This window comes from Pleurodeles waltl, chromosome 4_1 (assembly GCF_031143425.1).
Source record: "Pleurodeles waltl isolate 20211129_DDA chromosome 4_1, aPleWal1.hap1.20221129, whole genome shotgun sequence".
Classification (NCBI taxonomy): domain Eukaryota; kingdom Metazoa; phylum Chordata; class Amphibia; order Caudata; family Salamandridae; genus Pleurodeles; species Pleurodeles waltl.
This window is the reverse complement of record NC_090442.1, coordinates 660,529,316-660,557,283: the sequence shown is the minus strand read 5'-3', so window position 1 is coordinate 660,557,283 and position 27,968 is coordinate 660,529,316. Positions and strand designations below refer to the sequence as shown.

Sequence of the window (27,968 nt, the reverse complement as noted above, 5' to 3'; positions counted from 1 at the left end):
GTGAGTGGTTCCTGACTAGCCTGAGCAGTCAAATACTATATGGCACTAAGGCCTGATGCTAACCTGTAATATGTAGAGCACCAATATTAATGGACCTATTGGGTCTGCTAAGACGCAGACTTGACGCTAAACAACAATGTGTATAGAACGCGCAGTAATGGCTTTGTGGGGTCTCCCCAAATGCAAAAGTGGTACTGACCTATAGTAAAAAGAGAGCCCACAGTAATGGGTCTGTGAGATCTATCCTGAAGCATTTTTGCCACTAACCAATACAATGTTCAGCTCCCACTGTAATGGGTCTGTCGGTGTCTTCTCAGTATTTTCAGAAATAAGACCACTGCCCATCATGGGTTCCCGGTTCACAGACTGGGAAGAGAAAAACTCTGATCTTGATGAGGAGGGACATTGAGGAGAGCTACGCTGGGCTCCCTTTGTGGACTGGACATGCTGCAACTCCGGTGGAGTGAGCAACCGGGGGGTGAGGTGTTGCCCAGGCCTGGACTGCTTGTACCTGGAGGTAGAAGGGCCCTTGTGGGGGTGAACTGAATGTTTGGTAGCCTATACCTGGAACGGGGGTGGGGCAGAGGGACCTAGCGAGCCTGGTGCTGCTCCTGAGCTAATGGGCTGGCCCTATCTCAGTTGATTAAGGCCCAGCTTGGATCGGCCTTGGACTATATGAGGTGAGTGCTCTTGGAGACCACTGAGTGGTGTTGTTTGTCTTGTATTGGAGGGCAGTGAGGAACCCTGGGCTGCCAGAAGGAAGGCAAGAGCATTCATATGGCTACCCTAATGTGCTGCCTAGACCGGATGCGCTGCTTGGCGCTGTTATACTGGCTGCGAGACACTGCGAAGGCACGCTAGCAGAGTGGCTTCGGACAAGTACACAATGAAATTGCTTCAAGAGGATGAGGTGCAGTCTTCGTCAATCAAGGCTATGTTCTTGGACCTCAAGCAGAGCCTCGCTCAATTGGACCATCTCTCTAACCGCATGGACCATCTAAAAGACGGAGTAGATGACCATGTGGAGAACCACACTTCTGACTTGGAACATGGGCGCCATGGTTCCGACAAGCAGCTTCTTTAGATGGAGCATGTGCTTGAGGTGATTTGCAATAAGAATGAGGACCTCGAGGCAGAACAACCTCTGCATCCAGGGTATCCCCAAATCCACAGAAGTAGGCTGTATGGAGGACTATGTGGAGGGCATGCTGAAGTTGCTTTTCTCTGGCGCACTGTCTTCTGTGCTGATGATGGAGCGGTCGCATTGATCTCTGGGCCAGAGGCCTCAGCGGGGGACTCCGGCCCGACCCACTACAGTGTGCCTGCTAAATTCTAGAGATTGCAACGAGGTGCTCCTCCTGGCCCGCGGGCGCAGTCCTATTATCTATAACACCAACATACTTATCATCTTCCCTGATTACACCCCTGGCGTCCGGGTGGCAAGCAGGGCTTTTCTGCTGGTGAAACGCTCGCTGAACCAAACTGTCGCTAAGTATTCTTTAATCTATACAGCAAAACTGAGAATTCAGCACAATGGGAAGCTGCACTTTTTCATAGATCCTAAACAAGCTGCGAAATTTGAAAAAAAAAAAAAAAACCCTAAGAAATCTCATTTTGCAGCTTTGCAGCCCCGGATGGTGTTGAGGGGGACGGGCCGTCTGAGTGGCAATGACTGAGTACAGGCTGTGTTGGTTGGGCACTGAATCGCTGGTTGGCCCCTAGCCCAGAGTGTTATGCAATATGATTGATGGCTTTGATGGTTCCAATTACGTTTTTTTCTTCCTTGTTTTCTCCTGTCCACCCATCCCTCTGTTAGGAAGGGGATTGTTGGCCTTTCTGGCGCCCCCCAAGGATAGGTCCATGGTTACTGTTGTGCCCCCGCTGCTTTGGGCTGTTAGCGGGGGGTAACTTGGGTGGGTGTAAGCTGTCAGGCCTGATTGGGGGGCCGATGTGGGTGGCAGGTGGTGTGGTGGATGTTGAGCACAGGTTTCAGTGTTATTGGGTTGTCCTTGTACTTTCCCTATTCCCTCCCTGCACTCATGCAAACTGGGTGACTCCTCAGGATGGGTGATGCGACTGCATGAGATGAGTGATTTCTCATGTTGTTTCAGGTTGATAATTCAACGTTAAGATGTTTATCCTGGAACATAAGGGTGCTGAATGATATGCGCAAAATGCATCTGATGTCGGCATACCTGTGCCACCATGCCATAGGTAGTCGTATACTGCAGGAGATCCACTTGGCTGTAGAGTCTAGGTCGCGGCTGCTCGCGGGTTGGATGGGGAGTGTCGTATTGCTGTGTATTCTTGCCATGCTCGCAGCGTGTCGATCATTATTCACAATGACCTACCAGGGGTGTTATTTGAGTCCCAGAGGGGCGCTGTGTTCTTCTCTCAGGAGTGCTTTGTGATCGCCCATTTTGGCTGCTGTCAGTGTATGGCCCTAATGTGGATGACCCAGACTCTTTTGCAGAGGTTTGGTGCTTAGCGAGCACACTAGGCTCTGGGACTCTACTTTGGGGTGGGTGACTTTAATGTGGCACTTAATCCAGCTGTGGACCGTGGTAGTCGTGCGTGACCCCCACACTGGGCTGCTGCAAAGGTCTTCAACGCTATAATGAAGGAGCATGCCCTGGTTGCTATTTGGCGAGGTAAACATGGTACGCTTATGGAAGGAACTTGTATTAACATGGTGCATAATAGTTGGTCCTGCATTGACCTGTAGCTCAGTACTAGAGACGCGGAGCTCTGGATGGTGGCAGTAAGGCATCTGCGGCGAACACTATCAGACCAATCTCCGGTGTTTCTGGAGCTGCAGATCCCTGTGAGTGTTGGACGGGCCTTTGCATGGTGTCTCCCTGCAGGCGCTTTGCACAGGCCGGTTTTTAGGGTGGAGGTGCAGGAGGTTATTGTTGACTATTTTGCCCATAACAAGGGATTGGTGTCCTCTTCCTGTGCGCTCTGGGAAGCTTTTAAGGTGGTTTTCCGGGACGTATATATTGTCAGGCAGCATGGCATGCTCCGGGCGCTATGCCGCAAGCTGGTTGATCTAGAGCGTCAGCTTACATCTTTGGAACAACGCTGTTATGAGCCCCTAGACAATTCCTTCCTAGTGGAGACCAGGGACAAGATGTCACAGTATGATGAGGCAGCGCATCATGAAATTTGTTTTTTGGGGAAGGAGCCGATGACAAGGGATATCGTGCAGGGAAGACTCTTGCGCCGCGTTGCTGCAGAAACCTTGAGCCAGTGATTATATTGTGGAGCTCAGGGACGATGGGGGTGGGGGACTGCGTGCGGGTACAGCTGAGGTTCAACGAATTATGGAGGACTTTTACTCCTCTCTGTATTCCTCAACAAATAGTCCAGAGCTTGATTGGTACTCTTATTACTTCGATACAATCAGCCTTCTATGGCTGGAGGGCGGGCACAAGCAGTATCTGGATTCCCCATTCTCGCAGGATGATGTAATTCCCGTAATACGAGGTCTCCCAAGTGACAAGGCGCCAGGACTTGATGGGCTGACTGCAGCCTTTTCTAAGGAATATGCGGAGCTGCTGGTGCTGCATTTGCTTGATATGTTTGTGAAATCCCTGGAAAGTGGCACACTTCCTCCTTTGCTACGAGAGGCGCTTATTGTCACTGTGTTGAAGCCAGGAAAGGATCCTAGCCTTTGTGATTCCTACAGAATGCTGTTGTTAATAAATGTAGATAACAGGATGTTGGCAAAGCTGATTGCATCCAGACTTCAGCCTCTGCTCCCTACCATTGTGCTGCCGGACCAGTCGGGGTTTGTACCTGGCCGGTCTATTGCTTACAGCTTACATACCTACTTTGCGGTGGTCCAGTCGGTGGACCCTGAGAGTTGAGCTGCAGCAATATTCTTAGACGCCACCAAGGCATTTGACTCCCTTGTTTGGCTCTTCTTGTTCGCGCTTCTTGGGTCTAAGCCTCAGATTCATTCAATTGATCCAACTGCTCTATTCGAATCTGTCTGCTAGATTGAGAATCAATGGGTATATCACTGAAACTTTCCCGATATCTAGGGGCAGCCAGCAGGGCTGTCCCCTCTCAACGTAGCCTTTTGCAGTGGCAATGGAGCCACTGGCCATGCTCTTGCAACAGCATCATAATAACAGGGTGTTGGCGGTTTTACAGCTTACCATTTTGGTATCAATGTACGTGGATGACGTTATCCTGTACATGCAGGACCCTCTTATCAATCTAGACCTTATCATACTAGAATGTATAAGGTTTGACCGGCTTTCGGGCCTTACAATAAACTGGATTAAATCTGTTATTTTTCCACTGCTGGACGCCACGGGCCTGCATTCTTCGAAGAATCTGCTTCACTGGGCGAGTGAGCCAGTGCGTTACCTGAGAGTTTGGCTGTGTAGAGATGTGAGTAATCTCTGGACCGAAAACTATGGTAGAGTGATCTCCTGGCTGGAGGACACGATTGAGCCTGGTTCTCTCTCTCCCTCTCGCTTACGGATCGCCAAGATGGTGGTCCTGCCTAAATACTTATATTTATTCATCAATATCCCCATACCTCTCACATCCTGTTTCAAGAGGCGGCTCTGCTCGTTATTAATATCTCTGGTCTGGGTGGGTAGGCAGCCCAGAATCTAATGGGATATGCTAACTCAGCCCTTTGAACTGGGTGGTCTGGCGGCTGGGGATTTGGAGCTATATTACAACTGCGCCCAGGCGCACTTTGCTCACTTCTGGACCCATCCTAATCGTTACCTGCCACACACCGCTCCTGAACAGGATTTCATTTGGCCACGTAACTTTCCAGGGCACTATATTTTTCCCAGTGTCGACACAGTAGCGTGCGTGACTTTGGCTTGGCAGGCGCTCTTTGGTCACAGTGGGGCTTCAGCTCTGTATGCGCCCTCCGTGCCGCAACTAGACCAAGCTGGACTGCCTAATTCAAGGAAGGGTAATGTACACATGCTCCTTCGCAATATGCAGTTGACTACTATGGGTTCTTTGTACCCGGAGGGCCAATTTGTGACTCCCGGGTCAGCGCTCCGCGAACCCAACAACGCTGCATTATATTGTTTTACCTATTTCCAGATTCGGGGTGCAGTCTGTGCGCAGCACAGTGACTTTTCCTCCCCTCCACAGGTATTTCAGGCCTTGAGGCTGCTATACTCCGGCCCAATGCCTATGCGACTTGTCACTCGTCTATATGCAACTTTGTAGGCTACTGCTGTATCTACTCGGCTGCACTTGAGGGCGCACTTGGGAGACGATTGAAATATGTCCTCTTCCCTAATTATCGGCTGCGCTTTATTCATTTCAGGTTTATAAATCGATTATACTATACTCCTTAGCGGCTCTGTCGCATTTAATTGCGCTCAGACTCAGGGTGTCCTAGTTGCGAGGTGGCTGATGCAAACTTTCTGCACTCCGCTTGGGGTTGCAGTACAATTTAGGCATTTTAGCAGGAGGTGTTTAGTGTGATTATCTGGCTTAGTTCTCCCGCGCACCCCACTGCTTGAATTCCTAGGGTATGTTGAGGACATACAGTCTGGTTGTAGGAAGTTAGTAGGTATGCTACTAATTTTAGCAAAGCGCAGAATTGCGATGTATTGGGGCTGTGACCGCAACCCATGCAAGGCAGATTGGCTGAAAGATGCAGCGTATTGTCAGAAACAACTAAATCTTTATTGGGACTTAATGCCAGGAAACTCACGACCTGTAGACATATGGGCCTTCTTTCTGCCATTTCTTCGCAACCAGGCCGTATCGCTTGGAAAGTAGCTGACGCTGACTTTTGGCACTGTGCTGGAACAAATTGGGCTGTTGAGTAGTCCACCCCTGGATGCTGCACATGAAATATATGGTGGGTTTTTGTATTGCGGGTGTAAGAGGGCATGATCACACCTGTGGTGGTTCTTGCAAACAAGGTCAAACAGAAGCTGGCAATTGGTGCCCGCCGGGTTTCTTTTCAGTTGAATTCTGAAAAGTGTGAAACCTCATACAGTACTTGTTTACTTCTTATTTGATGAAGGAGAAAATGCTTAGCATTGCCAGATGCAGGCGTAATTTTACAGCTAAGTCGTGTTATATTTTTAGCATTTACCTGGATATGTCTTGTGAGACTGCACAGCATGGCTGGCAGATGAGGGCTTTGGTTCCAGATGGAACTAAGAGATATTAGAAACACCATTCGCTATGGGTGATGTCATATCTTTTATTCAAACATTATTGAACATGAAGGCTGCATAGGAAGATTACATACCAGCCAAACTCTAAGATCTTTGATTAAAAAATGCTGCTGTTGTATATGGATGTATTAGACAGCGTATATAACAGTAGCTTGGTCCCAGTCTCATCAGAATGTACATTATTATTATAAAATGGGAGGCTTGCTGAAGAGAGAGAATCATACTGAATCATTTCTGATATTATTAGAGATGCAAAAATCTTGGCTAAAAGATTGTCTTATGGAATACAGTTATTGCTATCTAATGAACATCACAGTTTCATACCCGGGCGTGGTGCTGCAAAACACACTTTCACAGCCTTCACAATGTTTGATGCTGCTAACTCGCTATCTAGTCAGCAAAGGTGAGCCTCCTAGATAAAGAAAAGGCATTTGATCAAGTTACGGGGGGGGGTATTTGTGGCAGGTAGTAGGCAAATGCATTTCGGGCCAAACCTTTATTTCTTTGGTTGGAAAACAGTACCAGAGCCCTTCCAGTGTTGTTAAGTGGTAGATGCAACCTGTTAAAAAATAATATTTCACCAATTTTACCAATTTTATAAATATAATCTGTTCTATTCCTGTTTATGTCCATTCTGTCTTCTTAAAATGCTTGGATGCATTCAGTTTCAGCCTTCCAGAAGGGGTACAGGAAAATTAGACGTGCAGCAACATTTCTCTAAATTCTGCATACACAAGGACTCTGGATGCTACCAGATTTCCAGTTGTATTACTGGGGTGCCATAGGTAAACGGCTATCAGTTTTGATTAATACACCCCAGGGGTGCTCAATAATTAGTATACCGAACTATGTTTAGTGACAGTGGCAACCGGGTGGTTGTTTAGGCACTTTGATCCAAACTACTACAGAGAAGTTAAATTTAAGGTTGTTGAGGACTCTGAAACATCTGGCAGCAGTCGACAAAGTTCCTTGCATTACCTCTAGTCCGTACATATTTACCAATGGGCATATAAACACTACTACCGGACGTCTTTTATAACGCTATGGCTTTCAAATGGACACAAGCTGGGTTTTCGCACATCAGATCTCTGTGTAAACTACATTCCACTTGGTACTTATGATGAACTCAAGAAGGATCACCAGCTGCTGAGTGACTTTTTTATTTTTTTATTTAAATACCTTCAAATGTTGTACTAATAGGTTTGGTGCACAGAGATACTTGCTGCTTAGCTGAAAACTAATTAAAAGCATTTCAGTAGTGACTTTTACATTGAAGGCCTTCAAACATCTTCCTGCTAGCCGTTCACTGGAAGCTAAAAACGACATATATGGTTTTGATGGTAGCTGCCAAGGGTTTGCTAAGCACTTCCAATAACTGAATTTTACCTGTCTGCATATCGGTTTTCATAAGAAAATCCCCCACAATAAGACATCGCATAGGCTGTGGTTTTCTCCTAGTCGGTTGCATTTATGTAATTGAGTTATTAACTAAAACAGCAGAAATTGTGGCTGATGCACACGTTTGCTGCTTGTACCGTGCTGCAGGAATATTGGCAGGCTATTCTTGGTAAATAAATAGAAATGTTAGATAAGCATATAAATCTCAATACCTTATTAATCTTGTTAGGTAGTGACACAGACACAACTGGAGCATACATACATTCAAACTACATTGGCATCTGTGTTGTTGCCAAATTGACTATTACCAAACATTGGCAGGATACAAATCCTCCTGATTATGCATACTGTTGTCAAGTGATATGTTCCACTAGCGAAACTAAGTCTTTCCTACATAACATTAAAGGCAGAGCCAGACAAAGAATTGGCTCGGAAGTTGGGGTAAATTTCAAAGAAGTGGCCAAGCTCTGGTTAAATTTAGAATATGCATTGTACTAATACGAATCATTTTGGTATTACTTTAAGAACGGCTCAGTAATGTTGGTCTGTGCGGATTCTTCTCTTTACCCATCAGTTATCTGTACATTAATACCTCTCTCTACCCAATGAATAAATAAAAGGTCTTGGTACACATTGACAGAAAGAGAGCATGCATTAAGAGCCAAAAAAGACAGTGAAATGTTAGTATAGTATATCGTTTTTTCTTTTCGTAATAAAGCCAAATTTTGAAAAGCACCAAACTTTCCATTAAAGGGGAAATTCAGATGTATTTTTGATATACTTGTTTCTGTATTTTGTGCATTTGTTTACTCTTTGATACGCGGCTTCTGGTGGTGATTTGTTGGGGGAAGTCAAAAGGTTACGAACCGTTGCTCGAGATATAGTCATATTAACGCAAATGTCATCTAGAGGATGTGGTTGTTCCCTGCCTATTGCTCATTTTATAGAAAATGAACATATCCATTGACACCTCGATCTAGTAAAGGAGTATGCCTGCTGGTATTAATACCGTGTCCTAAATCGGACAAATCTAATTTTAATTTCCGAGACTTTACATGACTACTGGCTAAGATTGATCACAATGGACAGGTGTTCTCCTAAGACACTGAAAATCACAGCATTGAAATAAAACTTTAAGAAATGGACAATAGGACGAAGAAGTATATTTACATTAAGAAAAGAGTAATCAACGCAGCATTGTAATGGGATATTGAACCTAATGTGAACGTCAGATGACAAGCCCCAATGGCCGGATTCAGTGCAATTCATTAATAAGAAGTATTATGTCATTTTTATGACGTTACTAGTAGTATCCTATTGCTCTGTTATCTTTTTTTGTGAGTGCTGAAGTATTGTCAGGACACAACCATTCACATAGCTACTGTACATCTTTGTGTACAAATTGCCACATTAAGGTTGCTGATGATAGAGTTTGTATATTTCACAGGTTGGGTCATTAATTGGGCCATACATGCTTCTGGGAATGTGTAGCAAACCGTCCAGTAATCCTGGTCTGTCCAGTAGTCTTGTTGACAAGATACCTCTGTATCGCTAACATCTAGCCAATAAGGTTTAGTCAGTCTGACAATGACTGCTGAAATCAGGGGAATCAAAAATGTACTTAAAGAAATGACCTTCACCTGGTTTATGTAACGGGTGTGGCCCTTTTTACCCTGCTTTGTAGTACCTAGAGGCAAATTAGGGCTTTTCCTCTTTTCAGCATTTGCAAAGAAGTCCAAATAAAGAAAATCTCATTCAAAGAAAGCATCTTATAAAACTTCATTGTTTAAGATCCATACATAACTAATCTGAATAATCCACCTGAGTACATCGGCCTCTGCATTTTCCTACCTTCAGAGATGAACTGTAGTAATGTGGAGACTTCCTCAAAATTAGTCAAGCCTTTGGAAATAAAATCTTTGATCTGAGGTCCAGCCAGTAGGCTTTTGATGCAGGTAGTCCGGAGTGAGACTAGCTGTCTTCATTTGTTGTGCAGCTGGTTCACATGGATTATCATTAGATCAGTTTATGCAAAGTCATGAGTTTGAGAGTGAGTCTTATTGTGGCGTAAGCTGCATTTTTATTGCTTTTCTAAATTGTACGTGGTTGTTAATTGTCTTTTATTTCTTTGGTGAAGTATTTAATGTTTTCATTGGATGTTTGTACCAAGAAGAAGTTTACATCTATCTGAGTTATTTTGAAAAGCAGTAGTGCTGTCATTCTTGATCTGAAATTTCTCTTTTGGGTGCAGACGAGGGCAGAGATAGTTTCTCGAGGCCAGGCTCTGGTGGGTCGCACATTTTCCATAATCCTCAGGTTAGTATCTTTGTTTTAGGCACATTGTGATTTCAGAAGATTTTATAGCATCCAGTTGTCAACTGCCTGCAAGCATTTAGTAGGCGTGGATGTTGCAAGGTCTGATGGTTTTTCTAGTTTATAATAATCAGTCACACCCACATCATTGTAACAGGTTATTGTAAAGGAGTTGAGGCAAATATTGAGCCTCAATGAGGCCTACGTTTTGTGAGAACAGCAGTGTATGAATGGGTTAGTGATGCAATTTGTAATCTCAGTGAGATATGACTGTATCCATTTTAGTGCAGTGTCCTGTATTAAATTTCCCTTGACCCTTTCATAAAATACTACGAATTACTTTAAATGTTAAATGCCAATCAAGCTTATGTTTAAACGCAATGATGTGCTCTTTTAGGATGTTTTTCACTCATTATTATCGAATAACCTTCCTTTTGTTGTGTTGTAAAAACGAATAGTACCCATGTCATGATGTTTTAAGTGTCATTCCCTTTGGTAAGAGTTCACATCCTTTGTTATGTTACAAAGTATTTGTATTGCTCCGAGTATGTTACCTCCTTGGCCTCTGGGTACAGTCGGGTGTCTTGAAAAGAAGCCTTTTCTCTGCTTGTTTTCGGCCTTCTCAGTGTAATAGGGAGTCCGTTCTTGTGCCCTTCCACTGACCCCCTGCAAGTGTTTTCGTAATGCAGAAACGTTGTTTTCAGATTTTTTTTCTAGTTTGTCAGGTTACCACGAGAATGGGGGGGGGGGGGGGGTGAGTGGGGCCCTGATCTTCCCACCTTTCACTAACCGTTCGTTATGTGATACCTGTTTATTCCTCCAGGTTTGTGGGTTTCCCACTATTGGAGGCTCCAAAAAGTGACTGGATTTGCTACTTCATTCTTGGGCTACGCCTTGTGAGTGTGTCCAGCTGGTCCCAAGTTGTGTTAATGCCGTGCCTGACTACCAGCCCGTAGTATGCGTGGTGTGGTATTCCCATGTTGTGTTTTGCGGCCTACCAGCTAAACATGATCAGTGGTTATACTGTTTCGATTCTGAGGTACATGTCAGTTTTACTATTTCACAGTGTGTGAATCAAAAGGTCTTCCATATACGAGCTCTTGCCTGTGGTTGTGGGTTTCCCAATGAAGTTGGCACCTTAGTCGTTGCTATTTTTAACACATATGTGAGTAAATCTCTTTTTTATCACTAATTTTAAATGAAATAGGATGGTTTGACTTGTTGCCTTTACTTTATGTATTTATGGAAAACGTCTAGCATTTACTTTTATAGGGCCCGATGAACCCTCCTATTTGCTAAGGTTATAAGATGTCTTTAAATAAAGGTTGTATCTATTCTCCCATGATGCACAGGTGGCAGACCTTGCTCTCTGTGGACGACCTGGTAGAGAAACTGGTGAAGGATTTAGATGCACGTGAGGAGCTCGAAAATACTTTTATTTTCTTCACCTCAGATAATGGATTTCACACAGGTAATTATAACAAATAGTTGAAGCTGTTTGAAAATAGAAATGTGCGCTAGAATGCCTGTGTTACCATTGTAAGCCTTTGCGATTCCCTCAATTCCTATGTCAAGCCCTTGACACGGGATTACACGTGGAAGGGGGAGGAAATTATCTTAGTCACACATTCAATTGCTGCTTTCTTGCTCATTTATTTCCTCACAAGTACGACTGGGATTGCTTTGGAATGTATGCCCGGTATATCAGTATGAGGAAGTCATTACCAAGATCAATCATTTTGGATTTTATAAAGTGAAAAATATTAACCAAGCTTTTTTAATACAAATGAGGACAAGGAGCAGGTAGTGTTTGTGGCTGCTCTGTCCAGTGCTCCTTCACACACATACAAATACAACAGGTACATCACTTGCAGCAGTCATGTAAATTTGCCTTCCATACACTGCATGCCAATTGTACAAATAACTGTAGCCCACAATGACTCGCACATAGACAAGAGCTGTAGTAATGCATCAGCAGTTCAGTTGACCTGTGAAGTGCTCATGTGGGTGGGAAGATGGATTGACTGCGATGATGGTTTTAGGTAAGAGAAGCATACATGCATTGTAACCACATCATTTTTGAAAGGTGACCGTGCTTGTTCGTACTTGGTTATCCTTTTCTGAAACATCAGAGTGCTGAACGTGAGAGTCTCCACCATCATTATGCACTCTTTCTGTCTAAAACAAGCATATGATAAAGGGGGCATCTTTGTTCTTGACATAGGAACTGTCTATTGAGGTTCAGTTTCAGAATCTCACACTGCTATCAATAAATTAATGCTCTGTTGTTTCTCTATCTTGGGCTGTGGAAGTCATACCACTAACAGGCTGTATAAGAGAAAGACTGTTTTGTTTGAGTCATTGTTTTTCTAGTAGCAATTCTGTTTTTTGAATTAACAGCCAATTCCAGTGTACACAGCATATTGCCTACAACTTCAGGAGCAGGCAGCGTAGGCTAGAGCATACTATAAGCATCATGTACACAGCTTCTGCCTACATTCCGGAGGATGGCAGCGTTAGAAAGGTTTTACCCTAAAACTCTTCCCCCCCCCCCCCCCCCCCCCCCCCCAGGGCTCCAATCTAATTGTAGCTGGGGGCACATCATGTGTAGTACTCAAGTATGCCAGGCACATCAGTTCCTGGAATTCAGCCGAGAAGGCTGAGGAAGGAGGCCTACATTTCAGCGTACCCAGTGCAGTCTGATTCCAATGCAAGAGATAATTTCTCCATTTCTAAGATGTACCACAATCTATGCAGCCACGAGGTATGATCAGGAGTTTTATCTGTACTCCAGTGATACAGAATTGTCTGATGCGCTGCTCTCAAAGCTAGAACTATTTGTCTACCTCTGAGAGAGCGAAGAGGATAAGTCAGGGGGTTGGGAAGGCCCAGGATAGTGTAGGCTGAATTTCTCAGAATTCCGGTTTTAACGGCCCTGTCTGTGTCAGGGAGGACTAGTTCCCAGTAACAGGTGAGTTTGGGGCAGTGCCATAAGAGATGCAGCAGAGTTCTAGTGCCACCACAACCCCGCCAAGATCCTGAGGAGCCTCCTGGTTTCCACTGCAGCAATCTGCCAGGGATCAGGTACTAGTATGAAGAAACCTTATATGCTATTTCGGTGCTAGACATATTGTGCGCTGTATGATGAACCCTATAGAAGATGTCCGCCCATTCTTTAGTAGAAAGGGCTCTACCTAGTTTGGCTTCCCAGCGAAGTTGTGCCTTCGGTTTTGTGGTGGAGTGCTCTTCATTCAGGAGGGAGTACAACTCCGATATAAAGCGTCTATTGTCACTTTTAAGAAGCATCCATTTCTGGAACTGTCTTAGGTCGCCCCATGTTCTATCTTGTCTCGGGCCCCGTTACCCAGGGTCACAGTTGAAGATAGAAAACCCAGTCAGCGACCTGCAGGGAATAGTTATTTTGACCGCTGTGATCCCGTCCATCCACGATAAGCAATGATAGGTCCAAGACTCCAAGTCTTTGCAGGTCTGCGAAACCGAGGCTGAGTAGTTGACAATCACTGTTCTGTAGGTAGAGTGGGCTGTTCGATGCCCAAATACGGAATAGTGTCAGCGGACCACACAAAGGGTCCTTGTTTTCTGGATGCACCAAATGCAGAACTTCTTTTAAAGAGTAAGCTACTCTGTGGATGGGCGTTTGACTTCTCTCAAATGGACATGCAGTCTTGTAAAAGAGTCAAATGAATGAGTTCAGGAGTCAAACTGCAAATGGTGGGCTGGAATGCAGAATCTGGCTCTTGAAACTGTGAAGAAGTGTGGACTGCAAGACAAACTGCTGTGTGGAATTCTCACAGCTGAAGTATATCACCACTGTATGGCAATTCCAGGGCGATGAGGCCTTGGAACTAGTCAGTTTGAAAATGACAGCGGGAATCTGGGAATTTGAAAATATACGCAAAGAATTGTACTTTACCAGGTTTATGAAAAGGGCATTCCCCTTTTATCCTTTTTTGTTAGTATCTAGACGCAAATTTGAGCTCTTCTGTTTTCGGCATTTGAGAAGAAGACTAACTAATGAAAATCCCATTCAAAGAAGGTTTCTTCTAAAACTTTGTGATTTAGGATCCAATACATAATTTTTCTGAGTAATCCTGCCTCTACATTTAACTACCCTTGAATATGAACTGTGGTGATTTGGAGAATTCCTTAAAATTGGCTAGCCCTCTGTAGATAAAATCTTTGATTAGGTGCTCCCATGCTTGTTCAAGAAGGACATTACTGTTGTATTGTTCATGTGAACAAAGAGTAGGTTTGTTCTGAAAGCCAACAGAAAGACTGGAGAGTAAAACGGACTGGTCAAGTTCTAGAATGTTTATGTAGTAGGTACATTTTTCCTGGACCCGTATGTACACTCTAACCCAGCGGAGAAGCATTTGTCACTATCATTTGGGTTGAATATTCTAGTGGAAAGGAAAATGTAGATTTTCTACAGCCTCGTGGGCAGAAAATCTGGATTTTATTAGACATTGTTTGGATTGCATCACCAAATGATGAACTGGATCGCTGTCAGAAAGAGCGTCACCATGTCTTCTCAACGTTGTCTGAGAATTGGGACTAATTGGCTTTGAGAAACTGTTGGATATATTGGGATCCAGAAAGAGGCCCTGCATCATTGAACTTTGAAGAGAGGGGACTTATCTGGCTGTCTGGTGCTTCAGCTTCTGCAGACTGAAACACTTCAATTGGATAGAAGATAATTTGTTCCTGAGAGGAAGTTTTCATGCACTTTGGCTATCCAGAAACTACTGCATTCAGTGGATGGATTCAATTAGAGTCCGGATATACTTGGCATGACGGACGTGCAATCCTAAGTGCTGTAAGGTGTCTATCTTAAGTTTGAAATTAAGACAGTTCTGTATAAGGTAAGAAGCGTTTATCAACCATTCATCTAGTTATGGACAGATAAAAATCCCCAACCTCTTCCGGCACTACTGCCATGCATTTTGAGAATGTTTTCGAATCCAGCTTTATCCCACACATGTTGTATTTGCTATTGTCTTTTTGAGAAAAAAACCTGAGGAATTTTTTATGTTTCACAACGAGTGGAATATGTACATAGGCATTTTGACATTCCACAGATCTCATCTAATCTCGTTAATGAAACTGAGAATATGGTGGGTTAACAGTCTGAACTTCTCTTTTCTTATACATTTATTGGCTAACTTGAGGTTGAGAATGTGCCTGAATTCGCATTTGGGTCCTCTCTGCTAAGCCAGAAAGTGAAGAGATTAAAGTCCCTTTCCTTGTTGGAAATCAGGAACCTGCTTCATGGGTAGTCTTTGCAACAAAATGTCCACCTCCTGCTGCAGTTCTTCTTGATAGAAATTGTTTCACTTTTTGGAGGTATTGCAAGTGAAGAGGCTTTAAATCAGAAACTTGTACCTACTCTGCAAAATACTTCTTGATGTTTCATGACACCGCAATGAGAAACAGAAGAGAGGTAAAGGAGTGTTACCGTCTTCCTGCTTGATGCTTCCCTGCAATCACAAAGGGTTGGCATGGAGGCTTCATTGCAGCTGCAGAGGGTTGGTGACCTCTTCATTCTGACTGCACTGTGATTGGTACTGTAGCTTGCGTTGTGTCCACTGTTTAGGCCACTGAGAAGTTTGAACCCTCTCTTGAGAGAACTGACCGCCCTGAGGCCTGCAGCCTGCATTCTGTATTTGTCCTTCCTCTCGCAGACAACAGCTCTCAAAGAATATTTCTGATTTAATTTTATACATCTCTCACCTGCAAGTCTGGAACATAAAGGTTCAGTATGTGCTGCTGTGCTTCAGGTTTCAGGCTGGCCACACATTGTCAATCAGACTAAGGTGACATGGTGTGCAAAATATCAATGGATTAGGATAAATCAAACATTCTGTATATTTTAGCGTGTTACCTTAGTGAGGCAGGCATGCCCTGATGTGGTTTTCGTGCACACTGTCCCATTGGAACCAAGCTATGTCTGGCTGATGAGCCCTAACTAGGGCGAAATCAGTCCTAGGTTGCTTGTGTTCTGGTTGAGGGTGGGCGTGGCATGGCAGTTCGGGCTGAACTGTTCCTATTGGAGCAGGATCAAGACACGTTTGCATATAGCTTGGTCCAAACTGAGGTGACATGGTATTCAAAATAGCAATTGTTTGGGATGCAGCCTGAATAAAGTACCAGTGGCTGAGATTAATTCAAGCATTTCACCCATTACTTTTTGTACTCTACTTTGTCAACTCATGGCAATATCCATGTGCTGCCAAGTTGGTTGAGGCTGCTGCTGTGCTGATTTTGAGATGTGAGGCTATTATTACCTTGGTGATAATCTTGTTCAAGCCTTCTCTTATTTTGCCGGTAAATTAATCAGGAAATCTCTGCAGGAAGTCCCAAAGAGATATGTCATGCTTCCTTGTATGGGAGCTGCACTTGCAGATTTCAAGGAAGTAACAGAGTCGCCACACACACTGCACCCTACTGAATCTAAATGTTTGCTCTCTTTGTCCAAAGGTACAGTAAAAAAAAATAGCAGTGGTGTGACTTTTGCTTGCTACCGAAATTATGACAGAATCCAGGTAAGAATTATGTTGAGAAACAGAGGATCTTGCTCAGGTGGTCTGTACTTTAAAAGATGGGCTCACTTTGCTTTAGCTGATATAGGGGAAAGGAAATATCAATAGCAGGTTTCAGAAGACCTGAAACTAAACGTAGCCTGGTTCAATATGCAGATTTATGCTGCCTAATGTCTGCAACAACTGTAGACTCCACTGTGGTGTTGGCATGGTTATATTTCATTTATCTATTCATCTGACTAGGACTTCATAAAAGATATTTACGTTGGCTCTTGGAGATACTCTAGCCAGAGGCTAGTCTGACAAAGATGCTTTCCTGTGAGTAGAAGGGTCTTGAGAAGAGCCAGATCTGTGCCTAGTGCGCCTATTGGGAGTACAGTGATGCCAGAAGTAATTCACCTTCTGCAAGAATATCTTCTTGATGATGAATGATCAGGCCTGTATCTATGAGAAAAGCAATATTTTCTCAGCTGAGGAGTATCATCTAGAATAGTGTGTACTTGTATAACCACAGTGCCACTGGTAATAATCTCTGTAAGAGGATCATGTCTTGAATGGTGTGGAGGAACAACTGCCTGCAAAGGTGTAGTCTGTGGAGTTGTAGTGCACAGACTACAATGAAGAATGAGTTTCTGAAGGAGGCAAATCAGAGAGCACTGTAGCAGGGGAGGCATCTCTAGTTGTAAAATAAGCCCTGAAGTATTCTGAATCATAGATTGGGTGACGACTTCTGGATTTGAGTTCACTGATCCGTGAAACCGATAAGTTCAGAGATCTGCTCGATGTCCTACACCTCTATGCCCGGTTGACTGCTTCCTCATGGCTAGGGAGCTGCTCTTTGAGAGAAACAGGGGAGACCCGGGGTGTGCCTGCAGGCCATTGCAGGACAAAGCCAGCAGGCTTGTGCTACCTGGCCTCTGGGGATTTCACTGCCTGGTGGCCAGCCTGCGGTGCCGTGGCAGGCTATGGGTGAGTGGATTGGTAGAGTCCAGCGAGGAAACTGGGCAGCCACCAACCATGATGCGATCCTCGAGCGACCTAGCCGTTGCAGGCAGAGTGCTGGACTGCGTGCTGTAACCTGGTTTTGCTCATGGGGCCACAGGGCTGTGTTGCTTAATGTTGTGCCTTTAACCCGGGGCGGCCTGGGTGCAGGCCGAAGATTGTTGAGGGCGGTCGGCCTGAGCTGCATTGGGGCGAGGCCCCCCCTTGCGGGGATTCTGGGATCCTGAACGCCGCGCACGCAGCTGCCAGGAGTGAGGCCTATCTTCAGGTGGAGGAGCGGCGACTGCACTGGTTTTAGCAGCTGGGTTGCGCCATCGGGCGCCCCCTGGCCTCAATGCTTCAGGCAGGATCGTGCAGATGAGTGTCCCCGGACACTGTGGTACCTACAGGTGGGGGGACTTCTTAACTTTTACTGGCCTTATTGGGGGGCTCACTGCCCATTGAGGTACCATATTGCCTGCCCCCTCTGCATGTTTACTACACTGGGCTGACTGTGTTGAGCCCTCAGCCTTCTCAATCCGTAGCCCCCTACCCCTGTACTCTTTAGTATCCTGCTCACGTGTGTAAGCGGAGGAGAGCCTGGTTACAGACACATCCACAGAGAGGGTTTTTACTTGCTCACCCTGACAGCAAGAGGCACTGGTGCTTCCCCCACCTCCCCGCCGCCCTTAATTTGTTTTTCCTCCTGCGGCGCCACTCTGCTGACTTGCCTGCTTTGTGGAAGGGACGCATTGGCTAGCGTGGCATCACCCCCCGCTGACAATTCAGGGGTTCGGGCACAGAGTGTTGCTGACTCGCTGTCTTCAGCGGGGAGGAGCAGGCAACCTGAGCCCTACAGGAGAATACTATGGAGCACTACACGACCCCGGCAGCTGTTTCTCAGCCGCATACCTGCCAGACCGCCAGCAAGGGGGAACGACCATGATCCAGAGATTCCCGCCGAAGAGCCCTCGAGGGCGGTTCTGCTGGCAGCCATCCAGGGAACTAGAACTGGAGAACAAAAGCTAAACCATGGCTCTTAAGGATAAACTGCTGTGCACGGATTTCCATAAAGTGTCTGATAAGGTGCGAGTGGCTGAGGATTCTATAGGTGAGCTTCAGACAGAGGTGGCTACCATGCGTAAGGGCCTTGGAGGTGCGTGTAGAGGATGCAGAAGAACGATTGTACCAAAACAATGTGAGACTCTTGGGCATCCTGGAATGGGCAGAAAGGGGCGCTAGAGAACAATTCATAGAACAATGGATTCAAAACACCCTGAGACCAAGTGTTTTGTCCCCTCTGTTCATCATTGAAAGAACCTATCTGGCCTCAGTGGCCCCACCTCGCCCTGCAATGCTGCCGATAGCCATAACAGTCTGCATTCTGAACTATAAGAACAAGGACTGCACCCTCTGGGCGGCCAGGGAAATTGACAATGCCTGTTATGAGAAACATAAGATCAATATGTACCCTGACTACATCAATAAAGTACAGGGAGCCAGGAAAATGTTCCCAGAAGTCAGGGCTAAGCTTTGTTCTATGGACATCTGCTACATGTTGCTATATATTTCCTGACTGAGAGTGATCTCTGGGGGCAGCTCTCACTTCTTTGATCCCCCAGATGACGCCTGGTGGTGGCTGGAGATCTGGCACATGGTGTCCACGGGAGGTACAGGAGACTGGAGGTCTGTGCCGCAGGGAGCCAGTGGGGTTGGTGGAGCCTCCTGGAGGGCCAGAATGGAAGCCATTGTCAGGGGTGAGCGGTCCCCCATAGAGTGCTTATTCAGGAGGATGGCACCATGGCATTGGGCTCTGCCGTGCTATGAAATGGAGTGACAGGGGCCAACAGATCCCCTGAGACAAAACGAATGCAAGATGTATCTATTATTTGATGTGTTGCTCTAGACATTATAATGAGAAGTTGACTTATCTAACAATCATTTATTTCCCCCCCTTTTTAGGTCAAGCATAGCAGCGCTCAATCGCTGCTTTTTGACCTGTTGTAATCTAGTCTGTGGGCTTTAGCCACGCCCATCTCATGTCCATCACTTTCATTCGTTCCTGGGCCTGCTTTTCGAAAATCTTTGTCCTGCCTTAAGGCTGTTTCGTTACACCTTGCAGACTGACCCTGTTACATGTCTTATTGCACGATCTGCCAAAAACATTAGTGTGTACGCACTCCTTTTTAGGGTCGAGCCTGCGTCGCATGCGCTTGCGCATGCGTTTTGCTTGAGAGACACTTTAATAGTTAGAAAAGGGCTCGGAGCCCCATCCATGTCACATCAGTGTCTTTCATTGGTTCGTGGGCTTGCCTGTTAAAATCTGCTTGCTTTCATTAGTGGAAGGCATGCATACGTCATGCCTTTTCTGGTGGTTAGCCCTCCTCGAGCTCAGCGACCAAGTACTGAAAACATGCGAGGCTCGCTGTTTTCCATCCGGTTTGTGGACTACTTTTTATCTTTGTTTGCAGCGCGATGTCGCTTGGCAGAAGTCGAGCGCTTTGCATGACATCGACCCTGTTACATAGTTAATAGTACTTTTGCCGGTTGCGTAGATAATTGCACTTTTACCAATAGGTTTCACTACGAGTGAACTGTAGCAGCACAATCGCGCTCTTTTTTTTCCATCTAATGTGGCAAGGAAAGTCCGGTTGGGCATTTTCAACTGCTAATAGCTCTAACTCGGAGAAATGTGAGACCCGTTGCATTGCAAATGCTTGTTTCTTTTGTCTCTCCCCTTCGCGTGCCATGGCAGTTTGAACAGGTTTGCATGAGCACCAGTTACGTTGCACACGTTTCATGGACACCGTGCTTGAAGCAAAGTTCTTATAATTTAATTAACACTGCGTTACTACCGGCAGCCTGTCGATCACTCCCTCTCTCCCACAGAGTCACCTCTTTTAAGCAAGGTGGATGGCAGGCCAAGCTGCACGTGTGCCTACACTGAGAACGACAGGAGACTGTTACATTCCACGTCTCTGCCGTCTCTTTAGCTACAGATGCATTGTGACCAAAATGCAGCAGGCAGCCGAGCCGGGGGATGGGGTGCAGGTGCAACCGTCCTTCTCATCCTCTAAGATGGTTTTGCTGCAGTGGGGGCAGGGAGGGCCTGGGGATTTCCATCTTCGGTGTGCTGTAGGTAAACTCCTGCCTCAGGTTTTAGGAGCTAAGAAAGGATTTACTGTTGTTTAAAGGCTACCCCACTCGACCTCTCCTGTCCTTCCTTAATCATGTTTTCATTTACTGTGGAAACCTTGCTACTTGAGCCCTTTGTGTCACGGAGAAAGGTGCATTGATCTGCAGCGCTCCTCTTTCTCCGTCCTGTCTACCTTTTTAATTTTTGGTAGTTTTGTGAATGGGTCCTCGGATCATTGTAATAAACTGTTAGTAAGAGGTTTCCAGCGGGACGCTTACCGGCACACCGACCTTTCTGTCCCACTGCCTCCTCTCATGTGGAGAGGCCGCGTGACAGACCACATCATTCCTGTCAGCAGTCACCCGCTTCACCTCATTGAGACAAGTGCCGCATTGTGCAGCTCACAGCATTTATGCTTCTCTGTCTTTATCTAGTGCCTGAATGTCTTTGCTTCGTTTCTGAACCTGTGGCTTTCTTCTCAGACAACTGCTATGTGTAATGGCTCGGGCCACACCTTGTATCACGCTACGAAAGGAAACGCGTGCACACACACAGATGCAGTGTCATGGGGGACTGCGTAACTGCAGCCCCAACTTTATTATATAACCTTGGTTCTGCGTGGTGTCAGGCCACGCAGAACTAGTTACAAACGTGAGAAGAGCCCGGGTGGCTCTCTACATCCCTCCCATGTTTTACTTCACACAGAAGAGGAAAGAAAAAGAGATATACTAGAAAACCAACAAAATGTACTACCAACAGAACCAAACAAAAGGATATAAAGTCCTGGAGATAACATCTCTCCGATGAGTATGAAGTGATAGCACAGCGTGGCTTCTTAGAGACCCATGGTACAGACAAAATCTCTGAGCTGGCTGCTCGGCACTGGGTTTGGGCGTAAATGATAGCTTCCACCTCTAGAAAGTACTTCTCCCTGGCCAGCGTTTTCACCCAGGGGTTGTAGAGCACTGGACACTGACGCCTGAGTCCCCTCACTCTGTACTTCCTCCTCTGGGGGAACAACCATCGAGTCATCGATCTCTCCTTCTTCAGACGTGACGGACACCCCTGCCCTCCGGAAGTGTGATACGTTTCTGGTTACCTTCTGCCTGCCTCGTGCGGCTGTTATCATTGGACCCCGCACACTTATAACCTGCCATGGCTCAGGCTCAAATGGAGTTTGGAACTTTCCACCTGGCCGGCGGTTCTTCACTACCACCATGTCTCCTTCTTGAAAACCCCGGTATCGACCTCGCTGTCGTTCAGTGGCTTTCCGATTTGTGCGTTCTCCTGCCCCTGACTATCCGTGGACAACTCATCTCGCACCCTCCACATTCTTTGCATCGCCAATTTGCACTCTTGATTGGCCACTTTAGTCTTTTCCAGGAAAAACTTCCACTTCCGATAACCCAGTGCCTCTTTGACCTGGTTCAAGACTGGGTCCACTTTGGTGGCGTCAATAATGTCTCGTACAGCCAGAGCATTGGGACATGCCGATTGCACCACCATGTTAACAAACACCTCAGTGCTCTCTTCGTCTTTCTCTTGAGAGTCATCTGTAGTGGTTGGGGATGGGTGACGAGACAAGTAATCCGCCGGGTTGTTCACTCCTGGTCGGTATAAGACGGTAAAATGATAAGGTTGCATCAGGACGGCCCACCGCTCTATTCGTGGGGGCGCCAAGCGAGGGCACCCTGCAAATAGTGCAACTAGAGGCTTGTGATCAGTCACCACCTTGAATTCTTGGCCATACAGATACAGGTGAAAATGTTTACACACCCACCGAATTGGCAAAGCTTCTCGTTCTATCTGGGCATACCGTGTTTCAACCGAAGACAATGCCCTGCTGGCATATGCTACCGGAACCCACTCCAGCGGGTTCTGCTCCTGAAGAAGAACAGCGCCAAGACCTACTGGACTTGCATCCTCCACCACCTCCGTACGTCTGTGAGGGTTTAAATAAGCCATTGTTGACTTATCTAGCAGCGCTGTCTTAATGTCAGTAAACGCTCTGTCTGCCATTGGGCTCCACTCCCAAGGATGCCCAACCTTGGTAAGCTGACGGAGAGGTTCCGCCATGGTTGCAAGTTGCGGAATGAACCTCCCACAATAGGTGGCCATGCCCAGGAAGCTTCTCACTTCTGTTGGGTTTTTCGGAATCGGTGCTTGACGAATGGCATCAGCTTTACGAGGGTCCACCTGTAGACCATCTTTAGGAAAGACATATCCAAAAAAATCCACCGACGTCTGATAGAACGCGCATTTCTTCTTGTAGAGTGTTAGTCCTGCTTCTGACAATCGCTGTAATGTCGCCCTGAGATGTTGATGATGTTCTTCTCTGGTTTTGGAGTAAATGAGGATGTCCTCACTTAGATTGATCACCCCTTGTAGTCCTGACAGCGTCTCCCTAATCATGTTTTTGAAACACTTCAGGGCCGAAGACACCCCAAAACTCAGTCTTTTGTATCGCCGAAGCCCTACATGCGTTGAAAAGGTGGTGATGTTTCTACTGTCGGGCTCCAGCTTCAGCTGATGATATCCAGCATTTAGGTCCAATTTTGAAAACCACTGCGCTCCATTCAGATCCGCTATGATGTCATCCATCGTAGGAGTTATATGCCTATCTCTTTTAATGGCCTTGTTGGGAAGGCGCATATCGACACAGAGACAGATAGCGCCCGGCTGCTTGGGCTTTGGTGCTATCACCAATGGCGACACCCACGGAGTAGGCCCTTCCACCTTCTCAATCACCACTAAGTCTTCAAGGAGTTGTAGCTCCTTCTCCACAGCTGGTCGCAAATGGAATGGAACACGTCGATGTTGTAGGGCGACGGGCATCACGCTGTTATCTATGTGTAGCTTGACACTTTTACCTTTAAGTCTCCCCAAACCTTCAAAGAGCTTCGGAAACTCATTAACCAGGCGTTCAGCGTGTGAGTCATATATCTGACTCGCACAAAAAAACTAGTTCCAGCTCTTCCGCTGTGTGACACCCCAACAGAGTGCCTCGGTCTCCAGTTACCACATAGAACCTCTCCTGTGTTGACACCTGCCCGCTGGACACTGCCACTTCCACTATACCTTTTAGAGGAAGCGGCTCACGGCCCCCATAGTTGTATATTTTAGTGGTGGTCGGGACAAGGGATGGCTTCGGAGTCAACTGCTTGAATAGAGTCTCATCCATCACATTCACCGACGCTCCTGTATCTATAAGCACAGTCGCAGACTTGCCATTGATCTGTACGTTGCTCATCGGTGGTGGTCGCTTCTTCTGCTGTCTTCCCCCAGTAAACGAGATCATAAAGATGTCTTCATCTTCATCTTCCTCGAAAACAGGAGAACCTTGAACCGTGGCTTCCCCAGATTCATCAGCCTCTTTGGTCACTCTTCTGACCCGGGTATCCTTGCCTTTCTGGCCTCCTTCTTCACACGGCACGCCTCCTCTCCATACACGGCTGAGCGCCGTTCCTTGATCTCTCGCCCAGCGGGCGAGTGCAGTGCCAGTGAGTTTCTTCTTCTTCTGTTGAATGGCAGTTTAACCGCAACGCGGGAGTACTAGGATCCCGCTCGTCGCCATTGTAATGGCTCGGGCCATACCTTGTATCACGCTACGAAAGGAAACGCGTGCACACACACAGATGCAGTGTCATGGGGGACTGCGTAACTGCAGCCCCAACTTTATTATATAACCTCGGTTCTGCGTGGCATCAGGCCATGCAGAACTAGTTACAAACGTGAGAAGAGCCCGGGTGGCTCTCTACACTATGCACGCATTTCTAATTCCAAAAGGTTACTGGGGTGAGATGTTGGATTTTTGAACGAAAAGTAAACATTTTAACAACTGAAGGTGCTTCCTAATTGTGGTATGACTTTGAAGTTAATGCAGTTTTGATGACGAGTTAAGACTATACTTCAATTTGAGAAATGCAGCCCTCCTACAGATTGGTTTCTTGCTTACCTAGTGGTGTGACTGGCAGCTGCTTCTCAAACCGAATCATCAAAAATCTGTACCATGAATGTGTGTACACGCTGCATGTGGCCTTGCCAACCATAGATAGGAGGTAAATGGAAGGGCTTTAGTTATACGCAGGGCCTCTGGAATTATGTGGCAGGAAAGGATCAAATTATGAGGCAGGATTGACCAATTTATGTGGCATGAAAAGTCCAATTATGCATTTACAACATCAATAGCTCTAACTCTTGCAAATGCAAGACCTATTGCATTGTAAATGTTTGTTAACAGAGTGGACTCCTCTCCTCGGGGAGGGGAGTGGGGGGGTGTTACTAAGTTTGGGATGGAAGTATTAAAACTAATTTTTACTTAGGATGGCTTTATAGTCTATATGGGGAATCTGGGATGCCGCTCCACATATAGTGGTAGGAAACGGTTGAGGTTGCAGGGATTTGGCTGTGGGTCTTGACAGCGGGAAGAATATTGGATCTGGAGTATGGTGAGTTGTTGAAATGCTGCTAATCTGAGGTGGGAGGAGTTGGAACTGTTTATCTAAGTTGTAACCCCATGGTTTGGGGTTTCTTGTTCGGTATTGCAGTGCAGAGCTTTGGACAGAACAATGGTTCTCTTTTTGGGTGGCCTACGATGTGGGAGAATTCCCGGGAGGGCATTGGGGAGAGATTATAGATTGCACCATTCTACCCACATGGCTAAGCAGTTGCATATTTTGACATGGAATGTCAGAGGGCTGAGGGAATACTCCAAGCGCTACAGAGTCCACTCATTCCTCAAGCGTCATAATGTGCAAATAGCTTGCCTTCAGGAAACACACCTTATGGGAGTTGAAAGACAGAAACTTTGTGAGAAGTGGAGGGTTCAACTATTTTCCTTCTTTTACTCCTCATATGCCAGGGGGTGGTTATATGGGAGGCCCTTGGAGCCCCCTTCAGACACACCTGCAGCGAAGCAGACTGGGATGGACACCATCTTTTATTACAGGGCACATTGGATGTGCGAGAAATCCTTATATTGAATTTTTATACACCTAGTGTTGACAATCAATATTTTTATAGTAAAATTCACTCTGTTGGAGGATGGCATAGGTTTACCCATAATCTGGGCGGGAGAATTCAATTACTTTTTGGATGGGGAGATAGACCAGCAATGCCCTGGAAGGGCACTAAATCTATACTGGTGGGGACACTTCAGGAAGCAGTGAATAATCTTGGACTGCTAGATGGCTGGCAGGCTTTTCATCTGGGGTGTCGCAAATACACCTGCCATTTATGGACACATAATACCTACTTCCATCTGGACCAATTGTTGGCAGGGGAGCGTGGATCACACAAGACTGGCGGTGGTACACCACCTGGGGCGATTTCTTTCAGATCATGGTCCTGTTTTGGTTACACTTTTATGGTGGGGATATGCCTCGAGGTACCAGGAGTTGGCAATTGCCTGCTGATCTCCTAACGGACGTTGTTTGCCGGGAATCCCTGGTGGCGTCCTTGCAAAATTATATCGATGAGAACTGGGGAACCATGGACACTAGAGCAATTGAGTGGGAGGCACTTAAGGCTGTGCTGAGGAGAGAATGTATAGGTACAGTCTGTGGAGTGCGACAACGGTTGGTGACAGACCTCAAGGTGCAAGAAGGGAGGTTGGCCGACCTCCAGAAACAAAAGGTGTCATTGACTGATATGCATGCAGCAATGTTGGCTTTCCGTAGAGAAATGCACCAGATCTGGGATACCCTGGATAGGACTGGCCTCAAATCATATCACCAGTTCCTGCATAGGGAGGATGACAAATCAAGTAAGTTATTGCCTTGGATTCTTAGACGCGAAACGGAGATACCGCCCATTTTGTACATACGTAATATCCGTGCGGAGATACAGACCAAACGACAAGACATATTAGATGTCTTCCTGGAACACTTTAAAGCCCATATTTATACTTTTTTAGCGCCACATTTGCGCCGCTTTTTGATGCAAAAACGGTGCAAACTTACAAAATACAGTTGCTGTTTTTCCATCAAAAAGCGGTGCAAATGTGGCACTTAAAAAGTATAAATATGGGCCCAAAACGTTATACCGCGCAGGCACAGAGGGGGGAGAGGGACAGGTTCCTGGCGAGGGTCGGGTTGCCCCAGTTGAGGAAGGTACACATACAGGATGTGGGAAAGGAAATTACATTGTAGGAGCTGGGGATAACCTTAAGCTCCCTTAATAGGCCCAAGGCCCCTGGAGAGGACTGATTCCCCATAGAGTTTTTTCAGACTTACTCTACACTACTCAAGGGAAAATTGTTGGAGGTCCTTCTCAAGGCTAGGGAGAGAGGTCTCTTAACCAGAAACTCTACGTGAGGGGATTGTGAACCTCATGCTAAAACCCTGCGGACCCTTCCTTATACCAGCCCCCTACCATGCTTAATTCTGATCTCAAGATATTGTGTAAACTTTTGGTGTCTAGTTTGCAGATTGGATTCCGGGAACCGGTTCATGAGGATCAATGTGGTTTTATGCCTGCAGGCAGTACCACTCACAATCTGCCCAGACTTGCACACGTATTACATGACACCATGGGTAGCGATGAGGAGATGGCGCAGGACTCCTTAGATCTTGAAAAAGTTTTCGATACTGTGGAGTGAGGTTACTTAATGACTGTGTTGTGAGGCATTTGGACCCAAATTCTGAGCATGGATACAACTTCTGTATTCTGAGCCCTCTATCCGTGTCAGAGTGGGCGGAGAACTTTCGGAACCTGGAAAGGTCAGGAGGGGAACCCATCAGGGGTGCCCCCATTTGTCCCTCCTTTTTGCGCCTGTGATTGAACCCCCTGATATTTCGGGGAGAGCTGGATCCCTGGGGAATCAGAGTAGGCGGCTCCACTCATGTTGTGTCATTGTACATGAATGACTTGCTGGTTTACATTAGATCCCTGAGCGAAGCAGTCCCCCGACTGATGCAATTACTTGATGCATTCCTCGAGGTGTCTGGGCTTAAAGTCAATGTTCGCAAATCATTGTTGTTCCCTTTGCGGGGATGTGGGGTGAGGAGCGGTCACAAAATCAACTAACGTCTGTAGGGCTCCGTTGGGAAACTGGAGGGGTTTGATACTTGGGGATCCGAGTCACGCACACTGAGAAAGACCATAAGATCAGGAACGTGGACAGGATCCGGAAGGGTCTTGAGGGGTCCATTGCATTTTGGAGTAAGCTCCCACTTTCCATGATGGGTAGGGCGGCCATAGCGAAGATGGTCTTCCTTCCGCGGTGCCTGTTTCTTGTCCAAAACTCACCTTTTCCTCTTGAGGCCATGTTTTTTTGAAGGCTGGACAGCCTGCTGGGTTCCCTCATATTGGTGGGAAAACGTAGCAGAGTAGCAGTCCTTAAGAGAGACCTGAAGGATGTAGGACTAGCAGTCCTGGATATACAATTTTATTATTATGCAG

At 46.2% G+C, this 27,968-nt stretch overlaps 1 protein-coding gene across 1 annotated transcript in view; it reads left to right on the top strand.

Annotated features, from left to right (window-relative positions):
• Nucleotides 1-27,968, top strand: part of GNS (glucosamine (N-acetyl)-6-sulfatase) — a 187,851-nt gene that overhangs the window by 96,268 nt on the left and 63,615 nt on the right. The window contains exon 8 of the mRNA XM_069229138.1: nt 11,243-11,361. Within this exon, the coding sequence (XP_069085239.1) occupies nt 11,243-11,361 (119 nt within the window). The remainder of the gene's footprint in view (nt 1-11,242; nt 11,362-27,968) is intronic.